Below are 25291 nucleotides of genomic sequence, written 5' to 3'. Positions count from 1 at the left end.
AAAACTTTTCATTTAAAAAAATAGAGAGGCCGGGCATGGTGGCACACGCCTTTAATCCCAGCATCCCGGGAGGCAGAGGCAGGTGGATCGCTGTGAGTTCGAGGCCAGCCTGGTCTACAAAGTGAGTCCAGGATGGCCAAGGCTATGCAGAGAAACCCTGTCTCAAAAAAAATAAATAAATAAAAATAAAAATAAAAATAAAAAAATAGAGAGATAACAGCACTTGGGAGACAGAGGGAGGAGGATCTCTGAGTTTGAGGCCAGCCTAGTCTACATAGTGAGTTCCAGGATAGCCAGGGCTACACAAAGAAACCCTGTCTCGACAAACCAAAAATAAATAAATTAGAGGAATACCTTTATGACCTCAAAGTTGGTAAAAAAAATAAAGCCCACTGGTTGAGAAAAATATCTTTGAAGCATAAATTGAATTTTAAAAAATCACAAACTCTTAAATAAACAAGAGACAGAGAGTCTGTTGAAAATTTGAACAATCCTAAAATGGCAGCTGACAAAAGCAGATATCTGAGTGGCCAATAAACATATTGAATGGCGGTCAACTTCATTATTCATAAAAGAATTAAAATTGGCATTTCCAAGATATGCTCATCAACCAGTAAGAAGTTAAGAGCTAGAAGAAGGAGGAGGAGGAGGAGGAGGAGAAGAAGAAGAAGAAGAAGAAGAAGTTGTTGTTGTTAAAGGCTACAAGATGTCTCATTATGTCTTCAGCTATTGTCACTTGCTGTCCTTGTACTTTAGAAACACTATAAAACAGCACAGCAAGAAAGCCACAGAGAGTCTACACATTTCCGGGTTAGGAAAATGCAGTGTCATAAACAAGACAAAACAAACAAACAAACAAAAGCAAAACAACTAGAGGCCCCTATTTGTCACAGAAGCTTTAAAGACATAACACGAAGCTTAATACCTTTCCACGTTGTGTATTTGGAAAGCGCTAGTGGAAAACGGCATTTCTGTGGTGGACATCCAGTCCGACACATTGTGCGTGCTGTTACAGCCGTGGGTATCGAGCGGCAATGGTAAGGTTCTCTCAGGAAGTGGAGGGTAAAGCTGAGCTCCAATTCCTACCCATAAAGAAATGATAAATCCAGCCAACAGACCAGCCAGTGCTCCCTGAAAAAACAAAAACAAAAACAAAAACAAAAAAAAAAAAAAAAACAAGAGTGCTTTAAAAAAAAAAACATAATGTCATTCTCTTTGAGGCAGATCTAACGTGAGAAAGCTGGCTTCAAAAGGGTCAAAGGCAAACTGGCCAGTGTCCTATCTGTCTCTCTTCCCTACAGTGTCTCTGCCTCTTGTCAAGGGTACTATACACCCCTGGTGTCTCTGCCCAGAGTTCTAGAGACTTATTAACTTCATTCTCTCTTTATCTAACTAAGAGTTATATTATAAATATCTGACATCACTTATATACATTCTAGGTCTTTCCAGAACTTCATCCTATAGTGGAAATGGACTTCCTGTTGGTTTTCAGAGATATCAGTTGGATGTCATTTATTCCAGACACAACTTTGTATTTCCAGACACACACATGTTTGGGTATAATAGCAGAGGTGTCGCCTTTTTCTGGCTAATATTCCCAACTATATTCACCTCCTCAGGTCTGGAATGATACACAGGAGCTTCAGCTTGAAGCACCAAAGGAACAAATCCTGTGGTCATGGTAGTAATGATAGGATTACTTCTCTTTGCTGTGCTCTGACTGAATACAGTTTTTAAATCTGTCTGAGCCTGTTGATCTCCCTCCTTAAAGCCTAGATTTTAAGAGGAGCTAGAATTTGAACATGCACAGTACATGCCACCAATGTGATTTAAGCCAGGCATGGTGGCCCACGCCTTTAATTCCTGCACTCAGGGAGGCAGAAGTAGGAGGATTGCTGTGAGTTGGAGGCCAGCCTGGTCTACAAAGTGAGTCCAGGACAGCCAAGGCTACACAGAAAAACTCTGTCTCGAAAAAAAAAAAAAGAGTAATTACAAGTTACTAATGACAGATCTCAAAACAACCATGTCTCTAGAGCTGGGAAGAAAAATCCAGTTGGAAAGGTAACCTTTAGATATATCCATTAGCTATACTTACAATAGAGTTGGCAAAGGGGACCAAGATGCCCAGCGAAAACAAGCCCAGAAGTGGTCCACCAACCATGCCAAATATGCTGAGTGCGGCCTACAACAACAACACAAAGTCAACAGTTAGAAATCTCAAACCCAAGCATGTTACAAGAAATTTTAGCAGGGTAGGTATTAAAGTGTTCAGTCTATTAGTGTACATGTGACTCAACTCCCCTGCCTTCAGGGACATCATCACCTGCCACCACTACCAGGTGGGACAGGTATATGTGGCCTGTAAAAAGACCATCCTCCCAACAATCCCTCCTTCTCTGTATTCCTCAGGGGCATAACTTGTCACGGGCCACCATGATACTCATCTACCCCTATGACCCTACCCCACCCTGCTGGCCACATCATATCACAGTCTCCTCCAAAAAAAAAAAAAACCATATTGCAGAAATCATCAATACCTGGAAACTTCCGTGTCTCGATCTCAAGTGGCTTCTGTTCGTTGGGTTTGTTTGTTTTGTTTGTTTGTTCTGAGACAGGGTTATTGCCTGGCTTTCACTGATCCTGCTTGAGATTTATTAATAAAGACACGGACATATCTATCTAGCTTAAGCCTGTTGGCCTTTTGCTGGGGCAGCCTTTCAGCTAGCCACTAACTTAACCTCTGAAGTATTAGAAGATATATACTGAAACCTTGATTCAAATGAATTCTTCCAAAAGTCTGCACTGTGAACTGGAGAATGTGTGGACACTGTGAAAGAGAACCAGCGTGTGAGAAGGATGTGGGCTAAGGGGGGGGGGGCACGTGGAGTCTGTTCTCAGCAGAGTCACGGCATGTGAGCTAGACTCCACTGTGAGGGTGAAAACATCACATGGCCATGAAGCCAGTTACAGCCACATGATCTGGAAGCCAGGATTATAGACATAAAAGAGATGACTCAAAAAGGCTCCATGAGAAAAGAAGGACCGTATTTAGTGATACAGTAAGGAGTTGGGAGGGAGAGCGGGAGGCTTCAAGTTAGGGTGATTTCACCATACCATCCAGAGTTGATGAAGAAGGAGAAGCCAATCACAACAGGAGTCACCAGCCAGACTGCAGATGATGGAGGAAAACCTCAATTCACACACCCATACCAGCAAAGACCGGTGAGCATCTGAGACTGTCTATAGCTACCTGTACCAAGGGTCCTCCCTGTTGGGTGGCATTATAGGATCCTTGTAGAAAACAAGCTGTCACCAAGGTGCAGAAATAAGGAAGCTACCTCCACTGTGGTATCAGCAGAAATCACTTTGCATGTTTGGGGATGTTGGATGCCAAAATTAGCCAGCTCTTTCAAAAAAAAAAAAAAAACACCGCGAAAAACTTTTCCCCAGTTAACTGTTTATAAAATACAGACTTTATATATCATCTTAAGCAGGTAGTTCATCCTGGCTGCCCTCTTACAAGACAGATAGCACATGGATGCCAGTGTCGCTGGGCAGTTGATCAGCAAGAATCTCTATCAGGGGGCCATCCTCAAACTTTGGACAATTCTTCTGTGTTTCTTATGCCTCTATTCAGTCCAGGCTAGTTGCTCAATTCTCCTTTCAGAGTTTATTTGGTTAAGGTTTCTAAAAGTTGCATCTATCTACTGAGATGGCCTGGTTCTTGGAACTCCCTGGAAGAAGCTGGGTTGGAATTTCCCAAGATTGGGTTTTACCATAGTACAAAGTGACTCGTGGTCACAGTCAGCTCGGACGGTCCTATGGCTATCACTTATCTGCAGCCATGATAAGGTTCACACTTGACCGCTTGACTCTGAAGAGGGTCAGGCATTAACAAGTTATGTGAGCCTGAAAGTCTGTCAAATCTCAAACAAGTTTCCATTGATGGGTAAAGAACGGCCTTCAGCATTCTCAGAACAACCTGGTGGGAACTTAACTGATTCATTGACAGAGTCTGGAGTACTCAATGTCCAGTACTCAATGTCCAGATGAACAACCGAGGAAGATTTAAAAAAAAAAAAAAGTGGACTTCAGCTATGGATTGAAGGAAGACTTGCCAATAGTGAGAAAAGAGTTTGATAGTACTTGGCAGGACCTGACTGTAATGACCAGATGAACTATAGGAAATCTATAGAGGCACGCTCAGCAGGTGAAATGTTGGCTGTTCAGTGAGGGCCAAAATGACCCATGGGGGAAGGTATCAGTGACCTCAACTCCAAGTTATCAGTAAGGAATCTGAGGAAGCACATTTACAGTAGATAAGAACATCAAGTCCCCCCAAGCTATGGCATGTGGGAACAGCACAGGGAGGCCAACAGGACTCAAAACTAAGCAGGGAAGTCTGGTGACACCACGCGTGCTGGAGGTGACATCAAAGATACAAAACTTAAACATAGATGTGATCTGATACAGCAAAATACGGCCTTTGGCTGTCTCACATAGTACCTGTAGGCAGCACAGAATGTAGAGAAAGAGGATGAAGTGGCTCAGAAGATTACTGGGAAGTATTCCAATAAAAGTCCTGTCAGAACAGTCAAGGTTGGTGAGTTAGTCTGTGTAGCTATCCAAGGTGCAGGATGTTGTAGGAAGGTTTTCCTCCCTTTGCAATAGCTCCTTGGAAATAATGACTCATGAGACTCAATTATTATTTTAAAAACATCTAGGCCACATATCTAGGCTCTTCTATGTCTAGGTCATAACTTAACATCACCCATTATATTAATTTACATTCTGCCAGGTGGCTGGTTACCTGGGCTAAGGTACCATGCGTCTGTCCTCTTCACATCTTGCTGGCTGAATCTTGTGCACCAGGCACTATCCCAGAATCCTCCCTGTCTATTAGATGTCCCACCTCCTCTTTCCTCCCTAACCTATAGGGCATCAGATTTATTATTGACAGGTGCTACCTCCATACAACACACAAGATATTCCTTCCATAATAAGACAGGAATGTTATTAATGAACTCATCTCCCTGTATGTGGAAAAGTTGATATTTGGCTGCCTTGGTTGGTGACTGGATGGGCACATCTGCCACAAGGCTTGCTGGGGATGAGCCAGCTTAGGAACACCCTTCAGTGTGACTTCCCACGGAGATATTCTGCCCTTATAGTAGAAGGCTAGAGTATGTATCACTTCATAGACAGAGGAGTTCAGAGGCCTGGAGAGTGGGCTCTAGTGTAAAAACTCTAGCTGCAGGGCATTCCCGTGGCATCAGTACCATTCTCCTAGCTGAACCCTGCCCACAACCCTTTACTGGTGGCCAGATTGGCATTAACCGTTTTGGTATGTTTTCCTTGGTATCAGCCACAACAGAAACTCAAAGCACACATGGGAAGCAGAAACAGACTTTGCAACAGACCCACCCACCATGAAGTGTCCACCGTACCGCATGAACCTTCTGGTCAGAGTGAGTTCCAGTCCACTACTTTCTCCAGTTTCCCACAGAATTGGGGTGGCAGTGGCCCTGACAACAGTCACAGATCTGGGACAGGCTTATGGGCCCATAGCCCTTCCTGATGAATTATTGGTTAGTGATGGGTTCTGGAGGATGGGCAGTCATTATCTTCAATTGTGTCCCTACTGAGGAGCCCACCAGGCTCCAGCACCCATGGTCACACACAGATGACTCTATTTAATCTTAGTCTCAAGAATAGGGTAACATCCCCCCCCCCAAATAAAACCTCAACCCAAAATAACAAAAAGCGAATTGGGAGGGGAGATTTTTAGGAGGAGGGAAGAGTAATGAATATTCAAGGTTACAATAATCAGAATATATTTATATGAATGAAATTGTCAAAGAGCAAACTGAGTAAAAGTTTTTCTGTTAAAAAAATATAAGAAAAATACATTTGGTTAGGAAAAAAATCAATCAAGTCAGGCACGGTGGCACACACCTGTAATCCCAGCACTCAGAGAGGCAGAGGCAGGTGGATCTCTGTGGGTTTGAGGCCAGCCTGGTCTACAAAGTGAGTCAAAGACAGTGAAGGCCACACAGAGAAACCCTGCCTTGAAACACAAAAACAAAAACACAAACTTCAAGTACAAAAAAAATGACCATAAAATAATTTTAATCTGTTTATCGTTTATTAACAAATTGAAGTATTTCTGTAAAATTAAAAAGAAATAAAATGAATGTCAAAATGATCTTGCTCACTTACTTATGCCATCTAATTTTCTCAATCATATTTGAGGATTTGGTGTGGTCTTAGTAGCTAACTTCCTCAGAGACCACCTCTTTCTCACCTTCTGTTTAATTTGCACCAAAGATGAACCTTAGCAGTGCCATGAGCAGATGAGCCTGGCAATGCTGTACACCGCTGGTAGGGGAGGAACCAGCCAGTGTCATGAACCAGATACAATGAGGGACAGATGATCAACTGACTGGGAGAGTTTCCACCCAGACACCAACCTAGGAATTTGAGGTGGTCTTCCTCTTTTTCTACATCTACTGGGTCAGCTACCAGCCATTTCCCCCATAAAGGAAGTTGAAGGTATCCTGGGAAGGGCAACCTTTGTTCTAAGGTTTAGAAGAGTTTACATGTGTGCTGTTGTTACATGTCTCATTGCATACTACATATCTACACCCAACATGACAATGGGCATGTGTGTGTGTGTGTGTGTCTGTGTGTGTGTGTGTGTGTGTGTGTGTCTGTGTACAGACACACACACATGTGTAAGGGTTCCTGTGATAACCAGAAGTCAGCACTAGATATTTTTCTCAGTTGTTCTACACTTTATTTTTGAGACAGGGTCTCTTATGGAACCTGGAGTTTACCAATCCAGCTAGATTAGGTGGCCAGCAAGCCTCCTGGATCCACCTCCCCAGTCTGGGTTATAGATACCCCCAGATTTTTTTTTATTAATTTATTCTTGTTACATCTCAATGTTTATCCCATCCCTTGTATCCTCCCATTCCTTCCCCCCCCCCCCCTTTTCCCCTTATTCCCCTTCCCTATGACTGTTCCTGAGGGGGACTTCCTCCCCCTGTATATTCTCATAGGGTATCAAGTCTCTTCTTGGCTACCAGCTGTCCTTCCTCTGAGTGCCAATACCCCCAGATTTGTTATGTGGGTGCTAGGAACCTGAACTCCAGACCTCATGCTTGCCTGCTGAACCACTGCCCTAGCACCTTTATATAACAACACTTTTTTTTAAGTTATTACACTCTTACTTACTGTATGTGTGTGAAAGTGTGCATGCGTGCGTGCATGTGTGTGTGCATGCATGTATGTTACCTTTTCTTCCACCATGTGGGGGAACAAATTCAGCCATTAGGCTTAGCATTCTGAGCCATCATCCTGGCTCCCTTTATATAACATTCTTACCATGAAAAAATAATTATAAGACTGTAGAGTAAATTCAAGGTGCTCAGGGGGCCAGCAGGGGAATGAGGAAAGAGAGATGTGGGTGAGGCTGTGAGAGACAGCCAGAGGAACCCTGGTGTGATCGCGTCATTCTGTGTCTTCACCTTTTCAACCCCAGCTGTAAAGTGTCCTATCAAGATGTTACCATTGCACAATGTTGCTGAAAGGTACTTGCTACGGGGTAAAAGATACATATAACCTCTGCATTGCTTTAATTTCAAAGAAATCTATAATTATCTCAAATTGTATTTTTTCAGATATTGAAAATAAGAGTCTGGAGAGATGCTCAGCAGTGCTGGCTACCCTTACAAAGGCCCTAGTTTCACTAGCCAGCTTCCACATCAGACAGCTAACCAAACTGCTTCTTACACCAGCTCCACGGCTTCTGATACCCTTTGGCCTCTGTGGGCACCTGCTTGCACACGCATGGTAGCTCATGGCACACATACAGGCAACAAGACACACACACACACACACACACACACCTAAGCACAGAAATATATAGAGAGGAAGCATGAAGGTGGCCACGTGAGTTTGTAAACCAAGAACTTTGTTTCGGTTTGTTTCTGCAACGGCTATGACATCAGTTTTCAGACTTGGCTCTTACCTGCAACAAGGCTCCCATCAGTGATGCCACAGCAGCCATTCCGATGCACAGAGCTCCGTACAGCACGCCTACAATGACAACATAAAGGGCGGCGTGCAAATGTAGACCCAGAGGATTACAGTCCCCAATAAAATGAGCGCCACGCCCTTGAGTCAACGTGGATAGTGCCATTGAGGTAAGAACAATGCCACGTTAAGGTCAGCAAGATGAGAGAAGGGACATTTTTCTACTTGATCATCAACAGAGCGCAGCGAAGACAAGCTAAGCCCTTGTACTGTGCCTCAGGATTAGCCACAACAGGAGGTTATAGAAAGAAAAGAATCCCTCAAATTAACGACAGGGGTTTTAGGATTTAGCGCCATTGTGCTATTCGGTTAATCCTCCACAAACATTTGTCTGTAAAGGGAGGTGCCCGACCCTGGTGAGGACAATGTGGAGGAGGAGGATAAACACCAGAATTGGAGCCTTCTGACTTTCAGTGGTTCGTTTGTTCTGGGAAGTGGTAATCCACACCAACCCATAGTTTGTGTTCTTTAGTCCTCTCATAATCTCCGTCAGCATCCCCCAAGCCTTTCCTGTTAAGCTAGCAAAGAATGGTCATTTTAATCCATATCATATTCCACCTCCAGCCACGCTCTTTTCTCCAGGCTGCTTTACAGAAGGTTCTCAACACACCCCTGGTGGGTAAATGGTCCATTTTTTTTTCTTTTCACCTTCACTGCCTTTGATAGTTCCTTAACATGAGTTACTTTTAAAATTAAGAGATACTACCCCTAAAACATTTTTTTTTAAAAATCCATCTAGAAAAAATAAACTCCACTCACCAATACAATTTCCCATTTTATGTCAACAATTTAAAAGAAAGAAAGCCTACAGATGAGCAATTTCTTATCATAAAATTAGTGCATTCCTCCAGCTGTTGGTACTGCCTTCTTTGTCCCAGCACTCACGTTTTTGTTAAGAATATTAGGTAAATTGTCTGATCCTGGCAGAAAAGAAAAAGGAGCCTTATTTCCTCCAAAGTGCTCTCGTTGTGATGACATTTACAGGGCCCAATCTAAATATAAATAGTATTTCCAGTGATTTAACTTAATTCTGCTCCATCAGACACACCATGAATGATCACCCTTATGGGTTTCCGTGCCCATGACTAAAGCAAAGCCAAGTTGTCCACTGTCATCGACTGCCATGCTGTCTATGATGCCCCTTGACTGCATATGCCTCGGTGTAATGATAGCATAGAACCCTTCAAAATGGATGGAAATCAGGCTAGGTGTGATGTCACACACCTGTAATCTCAGCACTCGGGAGGATGAGGCAGGAGAATGACGAGTTCAAAGCCGGGCTGGGCTGTGTGGAAAGACCCTCCTTCAAACTTGAGCCAGAGGCTTTCCTCTATTAGTAACGATCATCAAAGACAAGCAAACAGGATCCCCGGTCATTGTCCTTTGTGGTTCTCTGATGATTAGATTTTTTTCTCTCTCTCTCTCTATTTTTGAGACTAACCCCAGCTACCCGTAAGCTCAAGAGGCCTCAGCCTCTGGAGGGACAGGGCTACAGATGTGCACCCGCGACTGTCGTCTTAAGTGTCTGAACTAGTGCCCAAGTCTTCCTTGCAGACATGATCAGCCCTACAGTGTTGTAAGTACGTGTACCTGGAGACGTATTCATACTAGTAAAAACTTAGGGTTCTTCAGAGACAGTTTCTAGTGTCTCCAAAACAAAGGCAAAGAAAGCTTCTCTCAGATGGGGTCTCTCGTGAGGAAGGAAACTTACTCATTCCTTGGGAAACCCAAGACAGGGACTTCTCTGAGAGTGACCTGAAGTGAGGTTTGATGAGGTCTTCCACAGTCACCGCGGCCAAGGCGTTGATGCTGGAGGAGACGGTGCTGTGAGGGAGGGCAAAGCCTTGACTTACAACGTGTTCATTTAAACGGTACTTGTAGTGAGAACGAGGAAGAAAGCAAGCAAGCTGACACTTCTAAATTAAAAGCAGGTGGGGCTAGAGAGGTGGCTCGCTGTTTAAGGGTACTAGCCACTCTTCCGGGGGACCTGGGTTTTGTCCCCAGCACCTGAAGCAGCTCAAAGTCTCAGGGTACCTGATGCCCTTTCCTGAACTCTGAGGGCACTGCCAGCATGTGGTGTGCACAGACCTACATGTACCTACACGTAGAAAATAATAAAATAATGTAAATAGAGTCATGTTCTTTTCTTTTGTTTATTTTTATGTCTGGAGACAGGGTTTCTCTGTGTAGCTTTGGCTGTCTTAGACTCACTTTGTAGACCAGGCTGGCCTCGAACTCATAGTAATCCGCCTGCCTCTGCCTCCCGAGTGCTGGGATTATAGGCGTGCGCCACCACGCCCGGCTATGTTCTTTTATTTTTAATATTCACAGTTCCCTCTTTCATGAGTGAGTCTGGAAACATACACAGATTCAACAGTGAAAGACAATGAATGAGATAGCATTGCTTCTATTTCCCAGGTGCCTTCTGTATCTATAAAATGAACTTGAATATATTACTCAGATAATCATGTAACAACCTTAAGATATAGTTTCTGTGTGCATAGAAACAACTACCGTAAGTCCTCAGCAATGCACACCGTAAATAGTGTATTATTAATATCCTCATTAGCATACGTTCTACATCTGATAATAGTAATTCCTTAAGTCAAACATAAGGAGAAACTGCAACAAAGAAAGTCAATGGCGAGGCCCAAGGGCCTTTAGAAAATGTATAATATTCAACGTGCAATTAGGAGATTTGAGTCTGCTTGCAGATGACCGCGATTTAGCCTCAGGCACGTTTTTAAACCCAGACAGAAGCCACTCGTGTTTACTACTCAGCAAATATTAAAGATCACGTGATCATCATCACGGTGACCGTATTGGGAATGCAACGTTGTGTTAGAAAGCAGAGGCCTAGTCAAGTGTAGAGCCTGTTGACAACAGAATAATTCCACAGGTAGCTGACCAATAAAAGAAGGGTGCATGGAATAGTTTGCCTCTCTTTGGCCATTTATGACCATGTTCAGCATTCATCTTTACCTCTGAAAGTAACCAAGAAGAAGAGAATGATACCGTGGTGATTGATTTCAATGGTCAACTTGATTGGATAGAGAAATGCCTGGGGCGGGAGGGGTGGTTAGTAAAACCCATCTGAATTGGTCTTGAGGGCATTTCCAGGCCAAAAATGAATGGATTAATGCCTTGATGGAATGTGCTATGTTAGCGTTATTATTAAGCAGCAGTAGTTACATAGGAGGTAGAAGCTGCTTGAATAAAGTGGGTCACTGGAGGTTTATCACTTAGTGGGGACAGAGGGTGGCTTTCTTTCCCTGGCCTCTTCCATTAAAAAGACCTTCCACCACCTGCTCCCACCACCAGAACTAGAGCCAGGTGAGCATGGGTTGAACCCTCTGAAACTGTGATCTAACATAAGAAACGCCTTCCTGCAAGCTGTTTTCTCACGCATCATCCACAATAACAGCAAAACAAATGTAAGTCCCCTCAGGAGTGACAACCTTCATAGAATCACAGTTTTATACCTTAATGTCCCACTGTAAGCACAGGCCACAAAAAGTCCAGGAACTCCAGGGTAATTTTTCAAAATGTCCAGTACCAAATAAGGCATAAGCTGAAAAATTCCAAAATGTATACCCAAGAATTAGTTGCTGTTAAACAAAATGAATACAGCCAATTGTATATTCTTCTCCCAAAAGAAAAGGGGAGACTCTACATAACTCTAAATATATAAAATGAAATCAACATACGTTGTAGGCATTCTTAAAGAATAAAACTTAAAAAGCAATCCAATAATTATCTCATTTTCTAACCCCACAGTTATATTAGGGCAGTTGCACTTGTTCCAATGTGAATTTCACCCATCTTTGGTCTGAGGCCCCCAGTACTTGGTCATCAGGCAGGTTTTAGGAAGTATCTTTGGCAGGGGCTGAGGCTCCTGGAGTCAGGACGTGCTAACTTTGGGCTGTACTGCAAGCTCACAAGAACATGCAGGCTATAGAGGCTCCAGGAGCTCTAAGGGCAGAGCGCCTGGGCCCGGAGCCTGGGTCCAGCTGCCCGGCAGCTTACCTAACTCCTCCTGGTAGCTTGGTTTCCTTTCCTTTCAAAGGAAAGTAATAATGCACTGTCTCAGAGTCTGACTGTGAAAAGTAAAGATTAGGCTTTAAACGAAGTGTATTCCAAAGTAAGGACCTGAGGGGCTCTCGCGGTAATTCTACTTATTAGCAATGTGACCATGTACCAGCCAAAAACTCTCACTGAGCCTGGTGTGGTGGCACATTCCTTCCATCCCAGCACTTTGGAGGCAGAGGCAGGTGGAGCTCGTCTGAGGCCAGCCTGGTCTACATAGGGTTGCAGAACAGCCAGAGCAACATAGTGAGATCCTATCTCAGACAAACAAAACAGCAACAAACAAACAAACAAACAAAACCACCTCCCTCAAATCCGTTAAGTTATCTATAAAATTGGGATTACAGTGTTCTGGAACCAGAATCAGGCGTGTTAAGACCCTTGACACAGACTCTCGGGACCTAGTCAGAACGCAAACTCTGTTCCCTTCTGGGTCTGTTTAGAACTGGAAGGTAGGGCCTTAAGAGATCGTGTGAAGTTAAGAGCCACGTGACTCGGATTCTGCTCCCAGCACCCACGTGGCAGCGCACAGCCATCAGCAACTGCAGTTCTAGGCAATCTGTCTCCTTTCTGACCTATGGGGATGCCAGAAAAGCACATAGTATGTAGACACACATGCAGGTGAAACACTCAGACACATAAGGTAAAATATGTAAAATGCAAAATTTTTAAAATAAATGAAAACCAGAAGATATTTTTTTTACATAAGTGAGTGCTTTGACACTACCTACAAATGTCAATGGTACTGTGTTTTATATGTAATATAGCATATTACTATTTTCACTTCCAACCCTGAGTATTTTTTTATCCAAAATCTGGCTTGAAATTTTTCCAGGTATTTTAACAACTTAGTTTTAGCTACATAAATCTTCAAGCTTGCTCTAGCTGCTACAAGTGTCTCGGTGACTGATTTATAGAAGTGAAAGGCGGCCAGTTGAATTATGCCCACTTGCTGGGTCTCTACAAGAACAAAAACTTTTCTTCCTGGCACCACACAGCCTTTGTACTCTTGTCAGTGTGCATCTGAGGAAGATGTGACGCCAAACCTGGTCAACTTCTGACACTTTCTTAGACGTCCAGGGATCACAGTCGTGGTATCTGGAGTACAGGGCGAGCCCACAGAACACGGAGCAGGTGAGGATCGCCCAGAGGCCCACGAGGTTGATGTAGAGCGACCTAGAGGAGAGGGTGCCAACAAGTAACAGCTGTAATCTCTATCCCAAAGACTAAGGAGACTTACAAGAACAAGAGGCAATGCCATAAGTATACTTAACAAATGTACATAATATTTTGATTCTCAAAGATGATTTTTATTCTACCTAATTGTCTTCTTCGATATCAATCAACAATATATCTAGAAATCCTTCTGGCAGTTGCTGTTTCTCTCGGTGAGGATGCCCTCCTCTTTGAAATCCATGAGCATCCTTGGCTTTATAATAGTATCTAATTATAATACACCGAGTCTTCTTACCATAAAGTAAGGATTTTAACAGGCACTAGAGCAGTAACTTACTCATTTCACTTTAAAGGGTAGGTTAATTATAAGCTGCTAAACATAGGCAGCATCTATATGTCAGCTCACTAAGTTTCTTCCAACATAGTTGGTAAGACCACCCGTTCAGGAGGAGAAACACGCCTGTGTTCCCTGGACAGGTTTCTTGTCAACCCATGCTCTCTCTGATCCGCTCTCCAGCTTCATGTGCCGTTAGTTAAACCACAAGAGGGAATGAGCGATCACATGTGTACACCCAACACAGTTTTCCATCAAACTTCCCATCTGCTAATGGTATTTCTTGTACTCATTTACAAGTTTAGATGTGAGCCTCAGTGAAACTAAGTGATTTGTACTGTGCCATTTAAGTTGAAAGTTAGAGGAAAAAAGAAGTTAGAGGGCGTTATAACCCATGATTAAGGCTGATAATGCAATGCAGGCTACTACACCTACTACCAAATAAACACTCTGTTATTTTGTTTTTGAGGAATTCATATTTCTCTACAGTGTCATTTCACTGGTCCCAGATTGCATATGTTTTTCTAATTTGATGTGGTTTTCTTTATGATAAGAGCCGCATATAAAGCTTTCATAGGGCTCAAACCAACGTAGGCAGTCGTTCTCCCATCGAGCTCTCGTTTATAATTTTTTAACTTCTGTAAGTTCTTGAGACATTTATTTACTTGATGAGTGTGCCTTGCTTAATAAATCATAGAAATGTTTTCAAATATTTGATTGAAAACCCCTACCACCACTGTGGGCTCTACTACTGAGCCATCCACCAGTCAAATTTGGTCTCTTTGTCATTTCTTTTTTTTTTTTTTTTTTTTTTTTTCAGTTTCATGATGCAAAGATTTTAAAGTTGAACTAAAGTTGACCTACGGAATCGTTCCCATAAGAGCAGTGATAGCAGCCATTGATGACTCGTACACCATTGTTTGGCTTACAGTTTTGCCTGGAGTCTGCTTTTACAGGAAATATATCTCTGCACTTGGGACTGGTTGACACCATAGATGGTGGTCCACGTGAATGTTCCTCCGATGATAATTGTCCAGAAGGAGTGTCTTTGCAAAGGGTTAGGATTAAAGCTGAATGAAAAAGAAAAGGCAAGCAAATATGAATTGTTCACAAGAGACTGAAGAAAGTTCTCCTAGAATATATCATAGATGAAAGCAATCTACACTCACAGACATACATAGAAATGTCCAAATTTATAATGTCCAAGTAGAAATATTTCTAATTTAAGTGTAATTAAAGAAACAATGATAATTCCAGATATTGACATATTCTAGATGGAATTAGGAGAAAATATATGTTCTTATCACTTAGAGAATTTAGATAAATTATTCTCCCCTAGTCTTAGAAAACTATTGTTAGGCAAATTGGCTGTGTTGGGGCAGGGGGAGATTCAAAGTGTACCAGGTAAATACATATCATACCAAAGTAAATACAACTCAACTCAACACATAGCATGAACATAATTCCTCCTCTAGCACATGTGTAATCATAGTTAAGCTTAAGAAGTCAATGTTCCCTAGAGGTACATACTTGTTACAATTATCATGTCATGATAACTATACTTTCTTAGAATTCTGTGTACATAAATTAAATACTAACAGTTTAAAACCACTTCATGGCAGGCGCAGCTCAAAATACTATCAGAAAAAGTACCACTTAGATTTAAGGTATCTCTTAGCTCTTTTCAATATGTCCTTTTAGTTGGGGAGGAGTCTGTCCATCGCCAGTTAAATATGAACTTGAAAATGTCCCACAAAATGAGCTTCCACAAAAAACTTTCAGAAAATTATAAAAATAGAAAGCCTCTATCCCATGGCCTGGCATCTTATGCCAAGTTCCAAGAACCCCAGTGCTCCTACTCTTTGTCCTGTGGAGCGCGATCTACCATAGTAACCAGGAGAAGTCAAGAGCCAAAAAGACTCAGTGAGCTATCTGAAGGAAATGAGATGGATAGAAAAATCACAATTCAGAGATTTTAGTTCTTTTCTTCATTTTCCTCAACCAGAAAAGATATTTTGCCAATTATAATCTCAACATATTTCAGAATAACAAAGAACATTCCTGAAAAGTCTAAAACACAATGGGTCTTTTCCTTATCACTTAGCGGTTATCAGTCTTTGAAGATATGGTTATTAAAGTATCTCATTTTGTTCATTTTGTTGGTGTACGAAGCTACAGTGCTAGTTATCCTGCAGAAAAATGGCTGGCTTTGTACTATGTCCCCTCAATCTGGCATCTTGGAAGAGACGAAACTTAATATTTTCTACACAATCATTGGCCATTTCCAGTTCCTCTGATCCATTTCTCTTCTCCTGGTAAAAGTCAATGTGGCATTATTTGGGAGGGAAATTATGCTTTCTTCATTAATTAGTCTAAGTAAATATCAGTTAAAAGTATCTTGTTCTGTTCTAACTACAAATGGAACCAGAGCCAAAGATAGACCAACTGGAAGTCTCAAGATTCAGACACTGAAAACAGTTGAAGGTGATTCCTTGTCATGCATTCCAGCAAGTGAATAGGGTAGTGCAACTCAGTTTCCAAAAATGTTTTTCTCAAAAGAAGAGGACTAGCTAGGTGTGCGCAGCACCCAGAAAGGCAGAGGCAGGAGGATCGCTGTGAGTTTGAGGCCAGCCTGGTCTACACAGAGAGTCCAGGACAGCCAAGGCTACACAGAGAAATCCTGTGTTGAAAACCCAAAAAACCAAAAAAAAGAAAAAAAAAGCTCAAAAAGAATCAGGAGAAGGAGGAGGAGGAGAAGAAGAAGAAGAGGAAGAAGAAGAAGAAGAAAAAGATTACTTTTAAAAGACACAAGGAGTCATCTTTTTTAAAAACCATCTTAATGGATTCTTCTTTCTTCCAGCTAGTGAATGAAGATCCCCCAACCTCAATTTCAAGTTAGTTAAAGAGAAGAAAATATGTCTCAGGTCAAAATAAACCTCTTTCTACATTGAACATGGTACAACAAGTTCAGTACATTGAGCCAAGGAGAAGGTGGTTTCAGAATTCTCTTAAATTGTATGATTTGCTTTGGAAGGACTATCTAGGTTTTTTGTTGTTTAAACATATTTATCCTGTGCCAGGCTATCCTTTGAAACATCAGCCATAACATCTCTGGTCAGTTTTTAAGAAATAACATATAGATATGTATACATGAAATGATATTTAACAATGTGCTATCTTAATATGCTACATATTGCCAGAGTGACAGCAAGAGTATTTCTCAGTGTTGGTTAAAATAAAAAAAAAATCCAAATAAAATTACTATCATCCAGTATTCGTGTCTTAAGGGACTTTGCTTACTTCTCCACTTATTTTCCTACCCTACTTTTAACAAGTTCCAGACTTCAACCTCTGAAAGAAAAAAAAAATTTTTTTTTTGCTCTAATGTCCTTCTGCAGAGAAAGAACCATCATAACACCATATGACCCAGTGGCATCAGTTTGATTTAACCCCTCATAAAACTGGCAAAAACTCATGTATTTACTTGCCAACTTTAATTTTACAGACCACACCATTAGTAGCTTATTTATCTTCCAATATAAACTTATTATTTCAATAAAACTACTTCTTACAAAGAAAACAAATGATGCATTCTATCAGCCAAAAGGTGTATAACAACTTACTTCCAGAAGTTTAATCTTCCACCATTGGAAGCATCATTTAAGACCGCATTGATGCCACCTTGAGTGATCGAAGACTGTATAATCACGGATGCAAATCCAGCCACCATGATCCCAACTTGAAAAACATCTGTCCAGACAACTGCTTTAAGGCCACCCTTTGGGAAGGAAGTGGGTTAGGGTTAATCCTTCTGTGAGATGGGATTATATATCTGTCCGAACGTGAATGCACCACACCAGACACAAGTGATGAAACATGGAGCTTGATCAAGAAGTTCACTCAAAGGAGAGGGTCATGTTGAAAGAGCCTTTACAGAGAAGAAAATATTTAACCCATTCCTCAAGCAGAGACAGAGGCAAAGGCGGAAGGTCCTCCCGAGCCAGACAACAGCTGGTGAAAAAAATGAAGACAAAACTATAATTGATCTATTGAATGTGCTCAGATATATCTTTTGGACAGGAGGGAAATGAGGTAAGGAAAGACAAGTGGAGTGCTGGAAAGAGAGTTCAGAGTTAAATTACAAAAGTCATTGTGTGGGGGCTAATGCTCAATTTGTACCCATTCGTTAAGATGCTAAAACTGTTTCATACTAGCCACAAATCAAAGGTTTGTATAGACGTTAATATCAAAGATTGCATACATTTGCATTGCTGCAAAGAACCTACATCCACAATAAAGCAGCATCGTGCCTTGGTGGTCGTTACATATTTTGTCACCTGTTTCACAGTTATCACAAGCGGGTATCTATAAAGCAGATCTACAGTGTTTTGAAAACCACAATAGTGAGTCAGGAGATTGAAAACAGAGAGCTGCGCAACTGATTCAGATGAAAGGAAAATTTCATTTGTACTCCGTATCTAGAGACCAAGTGTTCCTTACAAAAATGTGTCCTGTGAGAGGCCCAGAGAAAAAGAGTAAGACTGAGCAGTCACGCTGGGGCACGTGACTCCTTGAAATTCCAGTTTTGCAAAGCTAGTTAAAAGGGGGGGGAAGTGACCCTCTTCACATACCAGTGTGCAGTAGAATGTGCAGACCACCCCTGTGGCCACCACTGCGCCCCACAGATCAAATCCTGTAACTGAAGAAGAAAAGAGAACACGTATTCAACTGTGAACTGTGTGTAGCAAAAGCATTTCTCAAGAGCCATCAGGACGGCACCCAGTTGCGTACCCACTTGCTCAAAGCTAGACTCGCATCTCATCTCTGCCCCTGAGACCAGTGGATTAGAAAGTCATATTTGCTAAGTTCAACAGACAATGCTGACTGTTGATACTCACAGACACCAAGTATAGATCCAACATTGGCTAAATGGGCTACAGAGTCCATACAGGATCTATACTGTAATTAAGCTGAGACCTGCTAGATTCTCTACAGCAGTTGACTAGACTGAACATGATTGAAGGGGATTTCCCACCCCTTCCCACTGGTTCATATAAATATGCTATTTCACCAGACTCTGAGATGTGTTTTTAAGATAAGACTTGAGGTAGAAAAGTCTATTATTTGCTACCAGTTTTCTAGGAAGTGGAGAAATAGGTTTCTAATGGAAGGATAAATAAAAGCTAACATTAAAAAAAAATAGTTACTTATAAACAGGACAAACAAGATGGAGCTATGTTGGACTTCTTCAAATATATTTCTATTTATAGGTTTGACTTTGGAACCAATATATCCTGTACAATTGGACCTTAAGCTAAGGACCTTATGAAATTAAAAGTAAAAAAAAAAAAAAAAAAAAAAAAAATGAGAAATACCCTTAGAAATGCAATCTATTCTTCCAAAACTAGTAAGCAAAAGGGAAAAGCAGACACAAATTACTTTTCAGAGAAATCACATAGTCAACCAAAGAAGGTTTCTCTTCAGGTGTGCTCTATCTAATCAATGAAGAAGGAGTTACAAAATTAAACATAATGTGCAATAAGATATAATAACCAATAAGGCTCAAACTTTTACTATTACCTAAAAAAAACCCAAAAAAACAAAAAACAGTTCCAAATTGATCTGCACTTGGAAAATTGTGAACGCACGTTGAGGCCTCGGGAAATATGTAATGGCTTAATGTGGGTACAACCAGTAAAATGAAGACCCTGAGAATCTTGGCAGGACAAATAATGCAGTTTCTTTAATAAATAAACAGAAATTTAAGGTGAAAAACAGATGGAAGTTATAAACTAAAAGGGACCTTTAAAAGAACTTCACACTACATCTAGTAAAATCAAAATGGCAGAAATAAGGCAACTCAACAGTTGATGTGTAAATTTAAACCCTTAGTGGTCGATAGAACACACTTTAACCCCTCCGTAGAGGATGGTCGGTGAAGATGGCGGACTAGAAGCTGCTGCCATGTGACCCAGTGGAGGAGAATGTCAGAGTAAGAAACAACTTATCCTATTCCCAACAAAGAATGAGGAGAATCTCTTCGAAATTGATGAAGGGATTGAGCAAAAAACCGAAAAGTGCAAAGAAACAGGACATAACATCCCAAAGAAAGTTAAGTAAAGCCTAGTGCAGCTCCCACCACTCGGTTCCCAGAAGGGAAAGGGGAGAGACCAAAAGCTGCATCTAAAAAACCAAGCCGTTTGGCTCTGGTGCAAAGAGAACAGAAGTCCTACACAGAGTGTAAGCCCACAGCTCGGGAAAGCACCACAGTTCTAGAGGCCTTTGAGGAAGCATCTTTTGTGGTAGAGAGCAGAGAAAGGGGGATTAACTCAGTGGTGGAGCGCTGTTTAAAGCTTAGCTGCTCCCAGAACCCAAGAACAGGCAAGGATCACCAGTCAGGAAGCCTGACTCCAGTCGGCCACAGCCCGGGTATGAGGGAGTTCTAGGAGACAATTGTGGAGGGCAGGAGACCAGATAATTAAAAATCAGAAAAGTGCCGGGTGGTGGTGGCAGTGCATGCCTTTAATCCCAGCACTCAGGAGGCAGAGGCAGGAGGATCGCTGTGAGTTCGAGGCCAGCCTGGTCTACAAAGGGAGCGCAGGACAGCCAGGGCTACACAGAGAAACCCTGAAATGAAAACAACTCTAGAGTTTAGTAGCGCCCATGCCAGCAAGCAGAACCAGCTGAAGGCATCAGATTCACCATCACAGAGTCCACGAACTCTGGAGCTCCAGCAGGACCCTAGACACCCACAGGGCAGGGGGATGAGTGTGGACTGTTCTGAAAGTACGAGAACAGATCCGTCTGTTCAGATCCCGTTGTGGTTGTTTCTCGTGTGCCCAACACATTTGGGAGACACCGCTCAAAACATCAGCCCTCTCAGGGGATTCAAACAAAGGAGTCCCCAGAATTGCAGGGCTGTTACTCAACCTACATAATAGAACATTAAGTGTGGCCAGCATAGACCTCTGGTGTGAAAAAAAAAATTTTTTTTTTAAAGCTGGAGTGGAACTACTCAAATGAGGGTGGTTCTGGCAGACACTGGATACTTGTCCAGTAAAGATGCAACTGCTATATAAAAACACAGGAATGCAGAAGTCCAGAATTTGACTTACACCCCCCCCCCCACACACACACACACATCTGGCAGTCTCCAAGGTCAGGAAAAACTCATTCTAATAATTTGTTTTCTAATTTATGGCTCCTATGTCCCCCCATATACCCTTTCTCCGTTTTTTTTTTCTTTACTTCTTCTAATATTTTTACTTCATTATACTCTTTAATTTAGTGTTTATTTTTTCTTAGCTTTCTCAGATTTATATAATTGTATTTACACAGGTTTAACCATTGGGCAATATTTTGCCTTTTCTTTTGTCAGTGGGGGCGGGGGTGCTGATCTCAAAGCCTGCTAACAGGGCCATGGAAACTAAAGCAACATGATACCAGCAGAAAACAAGACACAAAGAAGAACGTGACAAGACCCAGAAAGAAGCCCGCACAGCTACAGGCGCCTGATACTTGACAAAGGCGTCAGAAGCACATTAGAAAGCACAGCCTCTTCAACACATGGCGCTTGAGAAGGGGAAAGTCACGGATACAAGAATTGAAGTAGGGGGCAGGAGAGTGGGCTCAGCGGTCCAGGTCAGTTGTTACTCTGAACCCACACTGTGGCTCACAACTTTCCAGAACTCTGGTCCCAGGGCATGCGATGTCCTTTTCTGACCTTCTCAGGCACCAGGCATACACATGGTGCACAGATAGAAAGAGGACCAGGAAAGGTGGAGGACGTGTTTGTCAGGCATGGGCAAGGCGGGAAAAAGGAATATGTACTTCAGGAAAGCAGAAGGAAGGACTGCCGGGGGAAGCCAGGGGTGGAGATGGGGAAGAGGAAAGCAAAGGAGAGGGAGAGACAAGGCATCAAACCCTCGTGCAAGTGCATCTACTTACGGAGCCATCTCACTGGCCCAAGTCGATAAACACAGAGCTGAAAAGGGAGACATTGCAATAGGTACCAATGCAATTCAGAAAGTCATAGGAATACCTTAGAGTCTTACATTCCATTAAGTTGAAAAACAAAACAAGTGGATGAATGTTTCTAAGTTGTTAGACCAATGTGAGTTCAATAATTTAAACAGATCCATCATAGGCAATTAAATTGAAGCAGTAGTTTAAAATGGCCCAACTATAAATAGTCATGGCCCAGATGGATTCAGGGCAGAATTCTAGGAGGCCTTTAAAGAAGAACTAGCACCAACCCTCAGATCACTCCGTAAAACAGAAAATGAGAGAATGCCTCCAAACTCCTTATGAAGCCACTGTCACCATGAACCTCAAAACCAGATAAAGATACGAAGTCACAGACAACCTCCTTCACAAACACAATTGTAAAATGTTGTCAATAAAATACTAGCAAGGCCCTTTCAAGAGCATGGCAAAAAAGATCATTCGTCACAATCAACTTCATCACAGATGTAAAGGGATGGGTCAACATACACAAACCAATAATGTGATGTATCCTATAGATGGACTCAGGGATTGAAATCACATGATCATTTCAAGGAATGCAAAAGATGGTCTTTGGCAAAAACCCACTATCTTTTCATGACTAAAATCCCTGAAGAGAGTAGGACATAAGAAATATATCTTGGGGGCTGGAGAGATGGCTCAGAGGTCAAGGGCACTGACTGCTCTTCCAGAGGTCCTGAGTTCAGTTCCCAACAACCACGTATAATGTGATTTGGTGCCCTCTTCTGGTGTGCAGGTGTACATCCAGGCAGAGCACTGTATACGTAATAAATAAATTAAAAAAAAAAAGAAATATATCTTAACATAATAAAGGCCATATTTGACAAATCTACAGCCTAAAAAGCATAGTAAATGGAGGAAAAGTCAAATCGTTTCCTCTATAATCAGGAAGAAGACAAGGGTGTCCACTCTCCCCACTCCTGCTCAACAGTGTTTAGTCTTAGCTAGAACAATAAGATGGGAGAAATAAAACTGATAAAAAAAAAATAAGAAAAGATGAAGTCAAAACATTCTTATTTGCTGAGGACATGATTATGTATGTAAGAGGCACTAAAATCTGCATCATCAAATTTTTAGAGCTCATAAACTCAGGAAAGTGAAAGTTCACAAATTAGCATACAAAAATAAACAGCCTTTCTACTTAGCAATGACAAACATCCTGAGAAAGAAATCAGAGAAGCAACACAATTCACAGTAGGCTCAAAAAAATACACTGAAATAAACTTAACAAAGGAAGCAAAAGATCTCCACAATGATAACATTAAAACACTGAAGAAGAGACTTGGGGAAGAGACAGTAAAATACGCAAAGATTTCCCACATGAATTGGAATTATTAGTATTATGAAAATGGCTGCCCTACTATAAACAAGCTATAGGTTCAATGTAGTCCCCACTAAAATGTTTATGCTATTCTTCACAGAAATAGAAAAAAATCTATTTTAAGAGACACATGGAAGCACAAAAGACTCCATCTAACCAAAGAAATTCAGATCAGAAAGCATAATGCTGAAGGTATTAATGCCTGATTTCAAATTGTGCTACAGAGCCAAAGTAACAACAACAACAACAAAAAGACCATGACAATGGCACTCAAATGGAAACATGGGTCAGTGACATAGAACAGAGCACCTATATACAAGCCTATACAGCCACAATGCTGACAAAAACACACACTGGAGGAAAGACAACCCCTTCAGTGAATGGTGCTGGGTAAGCCAGACTGGTGTCTACGTGTAAAACACAAATCTAGATTCTTTTTTCCACCTTACACAAAACTCAACTCCAAGTGGATCAAAGACCTTAGTTAACACAAGGACTGATATCCTGAAATTGCAGAAGGACGAATCCGGGGAAACACCTGAAGACACAAGCCCAGAGTAAGACCTTCTTTACGGGACTCCAGTCACTAGGGAAATGTGGCCAACAGTCAACAAATGGGACTTTGTATAATCAAAAGCCTTCTTTACTGTAGAAGAAATAATTAATCAAGGGAAGGGATTAATCCACAGAAGGAGAGAAAATCTTTGCCAGCTATAGATCCAACAGGAAATACATTGATTATAAAATCAAAAGCAGCAACAACAACTTCAAACACTAAATGACAAGAAAACAAACAACTCACCCCCCCCCCCCCAAAATGGCTAAGAGACTGACTAGAGAGTTCTCAAAAGGACTCTCTTCTGAGAAATGGCCAATAAATATTTTTAAAGCGCTCAACATCCTTAGCCATTAGAGAAATGCAAATTAAAATTACTTCACAATTTCATTTCACCCCACTCAAGATGGATATAATTCAGAAAGCACATGATAACCAATCTGACAAGAATGTGGAGGAGGAGGGACCTGCAATCACCATGGATGGGGTGTAAACTGTTGCAACCACTATGGAAGTCACTCTCCAGAATCTTCCACTGTCTGAAATCACTAAAAACAGGACCTTTGTATGTCCCAGCTATACCACCTCCATCAGCACCCCCACCCCCGCCAGCATATCACTCAAAGGACTCTAGCTTTTAAGGAAGAAAAAAAAAAAAAAGAGCTGTCTCCATTCATAAAACAGAAAAATCCTAACCAAGCATGATGATGCATACCTGTAACTTCAGCTGTAACCTGGCTCATAGAAACATGAAGATTAAGAGTTCAAGACTAGCTGAGCAGTGGAGGCTCATAGCTTTAATCCCAGCACTGGGGAGGCGGGGGGGGGGGTGGATCTCTGTGAGGTCAAGGCCAGCCTGGTCTACAGAGTGAGTCTAGGACAGCCAAGGCTACACAGAGAAATCCTGTGTATGGCGGGGGGGGGGGGGAGACAGACAGATAGACAGACAGACAGAGATAGAGACAGAGACAGAGAAGAGACAAAGAGCTCAATGGGTAAAGGGACTTGCCACTAAACCTGAAGACCTGAGTCCGATCCCCCCAAACCTACACAATAGAAGGAAAGAATTGATTCACACAAGCTGCCCTCTGACCGCCACACAACACCTCCCTCCAACACACATGATGAATAAGATATTAAAAAAAAAAAAAAAAAAAAACCAAAATTAAGAGTTCAAGACTAGTCTCAGTTATATAGCAGATTTTTGGGTTCCTTGAGACCCTGCCTCAAAACAGCATGAACAACAAAAGAGAAGTGCCAAGTAATTCCAAATACTGAAGGGAACTTAATAATAGTAAGTTTATTTGGATTATTTCATGAGCCAAGAAACTCAACATCAGTAGCACCAGAAAAGCACATTAAAAACCATGGTGAAGTCATATGTAATAGATGCTAAGAGAGCTAAAAAATGAAAAAGAAAAAAGAATGCTGTGCTAGTGAGAATGTAAGATGACTGTGAACTCTCGGATACTGTGGAATGGACACAGGAAATGGGACAAACGTTTAGAAAAGCTATTTGACAATTTCTCTGAAATTTCATGCATCCACCTGTCCTAGCCTGGGTCAGAACAGATGTATGTTTAAATTTTACTACCTCCACACACTTTATCTGTGATAACAACCAGAAAGAAAGCAAAACACCTCAAAATCTGTGTGAGGATACTATTGGTGTCTTTAATCCACAGTCGCCTAAAAC

The 25291-nt window shown here is 41.7% G+C and overlaps 1 protein-coding gene across 1 annotated transcript in view; it reads right to left on the bottom strand.

The window, feature by feature from the left end:
- Positions 1 to 25291, bottom strand: part of Slc5a8 (solute carrier family 5 member 8) — a 42322-nt gene that overhangs the window by 5855 nt on the left and 11176 nt on the right. The window contains exons 4-12 of the mRNA XM_051172647.1: positions 18325 to 18392; positions 17317 to 17471; positions 14623 to 14763; positions 13230 to 13359; positions 11580 to 11668; positions 9809 to 9921; positions 8033 to 8100; positions 2096 to 2182; positions 926 to 1131 (exon numbers count right to left, since the gene is read on the bottom strand). Coding sequence (XP_051028604.1) covers positions 926 to 1131; positions 2096 to 2182; positions 8033 to 8100; positions 9809 to 9921; positions 11580 to 11668; positions 13230 to 13359; positions 14623 to 14763; positions 17317 to 17471; positions 18325 to 18392 — 1057 coding nt within the window. The remainder of the gene's footprint in view (positions 1 to 925; positions 1132 to 2095; positions 2183 to 8032; positions 8101 to 9808; positions 9922 to 11579; positions 11669 to 13229; positions 13360 to 14622; positions 14764 to 17316; positions 17472 to 18324; positions 18393 to 25291) is intronic.

This window comes from Acomys russatus, chromosome 31 (assembly GCF_903995435.1).
Source record: "Acomys russatus chromosome 31, mAcoRus1.1, whole genome shotgun sequence".
Classification (NCBI taxonomy): Eukaryota; Metazoa; Chordata; class Mammalia; order Rodentia; family Muridae; genus Acomys; species Acomys russatus.
The sequence above is the reverse complement of the archived record's forward strand: the minus strand, read 5'-3'. Positions and strand labels throughout refer to the sequence as shown.